The sequence below is a fragment of the Carlito syrichta genome, unplaced genomic scaffold (genome assembly GCF_000164805.1).
Source record: "Carlito syrichta isolate Samal-C Ts95f unplaced genomic scaffold, Tarsius_syrichta-2.0.1 Scaffold184630, whole genome shotgun sequence".
In the NCBI taxonomy this organism is placed as follows: domain Eukaryota; kingdom Metazoa; phylum Chordata; class Mammalia; order Primates; family Tarsiidae; genus Carlito; species Carlito syrichta.
The window spans coordinates 4,976-11,855 of NW_007128726.1; the positions used below are offsets into that span (position 1 = coordinate 4,976).

Consider the following 6,880-nt stretch of genomic DNA (forward strand, 5'->3'; position numbering starts at 1 on the left):
CTGGCCTTAAATTCACAGGACACATTTACACCACTGCTAATGTTAGCTTTACCCCCTAGGAAATTAGAAATTAGGCTTTATCATCCTACCCAGAGTCAGGTTTGTACTAAACCTCACAAGATCAAGATGCCCTTGGGATCTCTCTTCTCCATTCCATATAATTTAGACACACAGTGAGATTTAAACATGATGAAGCTCTTGTCCTCCTCAACAGCATCTCTCTCTTTCTCATTATATTTGGCACCAGCATTGACCATGCATTGTAAGGATTGGGAACCTATTCCAGTCCACGGCAGGAGGAAGAATTAGGAGCACTAGTGATCATCTACCCAATGTGATAAAGGGGAAGTAAGGGGTGGGCAGGACTTCTCAGAATAATTTTGATCCTTTATAAATGAGGGGAAGGGGAGAGATTTTCCCAGAACTTCCTCCTGGAAAAATTATGAACATGGTTCTGAGAAGACTTTTTTTTTTCCATGTCAAAAATGGAAACAATCTCACACTCAGAGAGATGTTGCTAGTGCAACATACATGATTTTTACTTCCAACAAGTTCATTTGAGAGTAATATAAAGACCTGATAGCAAACCCCATCTCAAATTTTATCATGCATTCCCTACACACAAGGACATTCTTCTACATAATGCAAATACAACCATAAAATACATTATTCCTTCTAGTCCTTACATTCAATTTACATTTTGCCAATTATCCCCTAAATATCCTTTGTAACAATAGGTCATCTAGAGAGAAATATTTTCTCTGCAGGCAAATTTGTGCTGCCCTTGTCTTTCATGAGACACTGCACCTGTGCTGAGTTACTGAGATGACCCAGTCCTGCAGCTATGCCTAGTCTGCCCCATTCCCTGATGATTTGCATGTTTCTGGAGCACAGTCCACTACCCTGAAGACTTATTAATAGGCTGGTCATACCCTGTGCAGGAGTCAGTCCCAGTCAAGACACAGCATGGATATGAAAGCTCCTGCTCAGCTTCTGGGGCTCCTGCTGATCTGGCTTCCAGGTAAGGAGGGAGAACTCTAGCAATTGACTGAGCTAGTGTGGTGACTACTTATAAGCCCTCTTATAGCATGATTAATTGTGTGGATTTTTTTTTATGTTTTCAATCTCAGATGCCAGGTGTGACATCCAGATGACCCAGTCTCCATCCTCCCTCTCGGCTTCTCTAGGAGACAGAGTCACCATCACTTGCTGGGCAAGTCAGGGTATTAGCAATGAGTTATCCTGGTATCAGCAGAAACCAGGAAAAGGCCCTAAGCTCTTGATCTATGATGCAACCAGATTGCATTCAGGGGTCCCATCATGGTTCAGTGGCAGTGGACGTGGGACGGATTTCAGTCTCACCGTTAGCAGTCTGCAGCCTGAAGATGTTGCAACTTATTACTGTCGACAGGATGACAGTATTCCTCCTATAGTGTTACGAGGCATGACAAAAACCACCCAGATATGTGAGGCTGAACTGCACCAGATGCCTTTCTGGTGCCTCCATCTGCTGTGTCAGGTTTTGAATGTCATTGGTAGATTTTGTTAGAAGAAGTCCTGAAAGCTCCTGTGCACCCTCACTCTCTTTCCTCCTCCTCAGCCCCAGCAGCACAGACATAACAATGCCTCTCATGATTTAAGAAGTAAAATATTAGTCCAGTTTACAAGTCTGTATTATGGGATAATTGAAATTCATGAAGCCATTCTAGGTTTTCAAAGCAGAAATTGTGATAATTCACAGAATTTAAATATAACCACAACATTTCAAACTTTAGCGTATGTTAACCATTTAAGCCAGGGGATTCTCTGGTGTTTCAGAAACCAGACTGCACCTGCCCTGAAGGTATGGGCTGCCTAATCACATGGTCCTCAGATCTGTCTAGGAAGGTCAGGGATAGGGATGCTGGGATGGGGATGCTGATGCTCTCGGGTGAGGTAGTACCTCTCTAGGTGATCCTCCACTCCGCACTTTAGACTTTGTGTCCCCCTACTAGTGCCAATGAATATTTAATCATCTCATAAATTCCAAATTTCATAGGAGGCCCCCCTCATTGAACAATTGTACAGGAATTCAGAGAAGGAACATGGGTTTGGAAAAATATGCTTCTGCAAGTGAATGTGATAATGGGGAATTGACAGCTGACAGCCTAGTATGGTCACTTTTTCCACAAGGCTCAGCATTTTATCAGTTAGAGTTAACCACAGAATACAATTGAATGTACTTTCAAGGATTACCAGCAAGTCTGAAATATATCATGAAATGACATTTAGTCACAGTAAACCACCACCACCAACACATGGAAATTTTTTAAACTATATACCAATAATTTGACAAACAAATGAATGAATTTTCTTGTTCAAATGACAACAATAACAAAGATAAACATAAATATACCAATTTTCCTTAATGAGAGGGATGTTTATCCAGGAGACAACAACACCTTCAATGTTATCTAAAAGCATGATACATATGCTAAATAGCAGACCCATCTTACATTTGCAGAATGAGAATATTTATTTAACAGGGTAATAGGTGATCTATAGAATGTTTAAGAAGTTATGACTTAGTGATATCTTTTTTATCTAAAGGAAATAATTTTTCCCCAATTAAGCTATTGAAGAAAAATTTTAATTGAAAGTCACATGTTCAAGACACATCCAGCTTTATTTTCTGTTCAATTCAACATTTTATTTGTAAACATTTCGAATATTCTAAAGACTGATAAATATAGCTATCTGTCTTTTAAATACCTTGAAATCTAAATCTAGTAAAGGCTTTTTAAAAAAGGAAAATTTAGTAATTTCCATGGCAAAAGAATACATTATATTTGTATGTACCTCTGTTAGTGATTATTGGACCTTATTCCCCAATTTAGCTTGATTTGGGGAATTTGTTCATTCCTGCATCTGTTATTAAAAAGCAGTGCCTAGAGAGTCCCTGACCTTCAGCCTTGGTCTCAGATAATGCAGTTCATGGGCTGGAGACAAGCTCAGTGCCCTGCAGCACAATGATCTGGCTGAACCCTGCCTTGATCAGTCAGATGATTGTTAGCATGAACATCTAGAAACATGAAAATAAAGACTTAGTGTAAAATGATATTGAGTTTTAAGTGGTTGGTTACCAATCATTATTGTATAAAAACTGACTAATACAGAATTTGCACACTCATCTTTAAAGATAGATACATTTTATAAAAATTGATGGCATAAATACAAATATTCATTATTCTACTTATGAAGATACAAAGACAAAAATTTAAAAGAAATTAAAACCCAATGATATACCACTAAAGCACTGAAATTTACCTTATTTATGGAATATATACATGTACAAGGGTATATAACATTCATATTGGGGAATTTTGGCAAGATGGTGACAGAAAAGGTTGGACTGTGAGAGTCTCTGTGAAAGCGAGTGTCCATAAAGACTCCCGCTTTCTCCCAGTTGGCTGCTGATCCTGCCGCAGCCAGCCAGCTCTTCCAACAGCCACACAGGACTGTGGGCTGGAGGAAACTGGCCCCACTTACTGCTTTGCCACCACTGCCACTGGCCCTTCCCCCACAAGGAATGGGCTTTGGCTCCTGGCCCGTGGAGCTCCCGGCTCTCTCCCTGACTATAACACCCCACATGGCCCCAAAACACCCCGCACCAGGCAGACCTGTAGTGCCCGGCTGTCTGGCACTCTGTCTCTCCTGGCTTAATCCATGGTCACCCAGGAACAGAGATCAGCTAGAGTCTTGAGACCAGGCAGAGACCTACATTGCCCTGCCCTGCTTCGCCCAGCCTCCAAATTGGGACCTAAGGTGGCTGCTGCTCCCACCACTGCCAGCTTTCTCTTCCCACCACAGCCCCCTCCATGGCCCTTGACTCCCAGCCCCATGGAACTCTGAGCTCCCTCCCCAGTAGCACTGCCCCACCCTGCCCTGAGCTGCCCTGCACCAGGCTGACCTGCAGTGCCCTGACTCACCTCCCCTGGCTCAGCCCTGGCAGCCCAGAGACCAGAGATCTGCTGGAGCCCCAAGAACAGGCATAGTGATGCATTGCCACACCCAGCTCTGCCCAGTCTCCAAATTGGGACCTAAAGTGGCTGCTGCTCCTGCCACTGCCTGCCCATTGTTCAGTCAGTTGTGCAGGCCTGCAGGCAGGAGGACTCTGGCCCCACATACTGTTCTGCTGCTGCAACTGCCACTGTACCCCCTCTGGGGGACCTTTGGCTCTAAGCCCCTCCAAGCTCCCTCCCCCTCCTGGGCTGCACCACCCAACCCCATGCTGAGCCATACTGCACCAGGCTGACCTGCAGTGCCTGACTGTCTCACACTCTACCTCCCCCAGCTGGGTCCCCAGCAGCCAAGGAACCAGAGATCAGCTGGAGCCTTAAGACCACACAGAGACCTTCATTGCCCTGCCCAGCTCCGCCCAACTCTGCCCATTCTCCAACTTGGGACCTAACACTTCATGTTTGTGTAGGGGATTATTACCTCACTAAGGATGTGGGTTGGCTTGTGTGTCTGTATGATTGTCTGCATGTTTTAGTTTCTTTTATTATTTTCTGTCTGTATGTCTCTTTTCATTTGTTGGTCAGTATATTTGTCTATTTTACCTCTTACTCTTCTCTCTCTCCACCTTACTCTTGCCCTCCTCCTTCCCTATTCCATTCTTTTCCTTTTTCTTACCACCTTCTGCTTTCAGGGAACAAACATATACCCTCACTGCATGAGTAGATTGCAAGGCAGTGGGAAATGGGTGTCAGGGTATCCATACACCTGTTGGTGGCTACTGGTATGTGCAGATATATTTTGAATCACAGGGTCCTCCTAAATTGAATCTCAAACTGGAAAAAAGTATATCCCTCAACCCACAGTCCAGCTTCAGTATCGAACAAGTTTAGAGGATTCACACATAAGGAAGAATAGGAGACCGAGCAAACAGAAGTAAAAGCAACATGGATAAAAGATCATGGGGTAGCAACATATTGTCTCCAAGAGACTCATCTCACAAGAAAGGACAATCACAGACTCAAAGTAAGAGGATGGGAAACAAAATTTCAGGTGAATGGAACACAAAAGAAAAGAGGAGTTGCAAACTTAGTTTCAGACAGAAAACATTTTAAACTATCAAAAATGAAAAAAGATAAAAAGGTCATTACATAATGATTAAAGGTTCAATATATCATGAAGAAATATCCATCCTAAACATATATGCACCCAACATAGGAGCACCTACTTTCATAAAGCAGCTTTTAGGCAAACTTAAAAAAGATATTGACTTCAACACAATAATAACTGGGGACTTTAATACCCACTCACAACCCTAGACAGATCATCATTACAAAAACTCAGCAAGGAGATCAAGAACCTCAGTGTGACTCTTGACCAAATGGACTTAATTGACACCTACAGAACACTCCATCCAACGACCATAGAGTATACATTGTACCCTTCACCACATGGATCATACTCTAAGATCAACCACATCCTTGGCCATAAATAAAGCATAAACAAATTTCATAAGATTGAAATTTTGCCATGCACATTCTCAGACCACATTGGAATAAAAATAATTATCAACACCAACAAGTTTCCACCAAAACCCACAAAGACATGAACACTAAATAGCATGATGATAAGCAACCACTGGGTCAACAGAGAAACCAAAACAGAGATTAAAAGATACCTTGAAACAAATGAAAATGAAGAAACATCTACCAGAATCTCTGGGATGCCATGAAAGCAGTAATAAGAGGGGAATTCATATCTCTACAAATGAACATGAAGAAAATGGAAAGATCACAAGTAAATAGCCAAAAAGTCACCTAAGGAAGCTAGAAAAGTAAGATTATCAACACCCTAACTTCAGCAGAAGAATCCAGATCACCAAATTAAAAGCCCAAATCTGGGATATAGAAGACAAAAAGATAGTACAAAAATGACTGAAACAAAAAACTGGTTCTTTGAAAGGATAAACAAGATTGATGGTTCCCTAGACTGATTAAGAAAAAGAGAGAAAAAGCCCAAATAAACACAATCAGAAACACAAAAGATGAAGTCACATCTGACCCTGAAGAAATACAAAAGACTATCAGAAGCTACTATGTATACTTATATGGTAACAAACTTGAAAACATAAAGGAAATGGAGGACTTTATGACATCACACAACCTCCCTAGGCTGAAACAAGAAAAAATTGAGACCCTAAGTAGACCAATAACAATCAAGAAAATAGACTATGTCATAAGAAAACTACCTACAAATAAAAGCCCTGGACCAGATGATTTTCCAGTAGAACTCTACAAGATATGCAAGGAGGAACTGAAACCAATCCTATTGAAAGTATTTCAGGCAATTGAGAAAGATGGAACTCTCCCAAAATCATTTTATGAGGCTAACATCATATTGATACCCAAGGCAGGTAAATATCCAACAAAGAATTAGAGCTACAGGCCAATATCCCTGATGAGCATAGATGCTAAAATTCCCAACAAGCTCCTAACAAACCATATTCAAAAACACATATCAAAAATCACCAGCCATGACCAAGTAGGCTTCATCCCCAGGACGCAAGCCCGGCTCAATATGCATAAGACTATAAATGTAATTAAATACATCAGCAGATGTAAAAACAAAAACTACATGATTATATAATTAGATGCTGAAAAATCTTTTGACAAAATCCAACACTGATAAAACTTGATAAAAACCCTTGAAACATCTAAGCATAGATGGAACATACCTCAAAATAGTAAGAGTCATCTACAAGAAACCCACAACCAACATACTATTAAACAGACAGAGATTGAACCATTTCCCCTGAAAACTGAAAAGCAAGATGCCAACTCTCATCCCTCTGTCAACATAAGAATTTGGAAGTCCTAGCTAGGGC

General features: G+C 41.2%; 1 gene segment (V, D, J or C); it reads left to right on the forward strand.

The window, feature by feature from the left end:
* Window positions 1-966: 966 nt before the first annotated feature.
* LOC103252951 lies at window positions 967-1,549 on the forward strand. The segment is given in 2 exon segments: window positions 967-1,021; window positions 1,131-1,549. Coding segments are annotated over 2 exon segments (474 nt in total).
* Window positions 1,550-6,880: the final 5,331 nt, after the last annotated feature.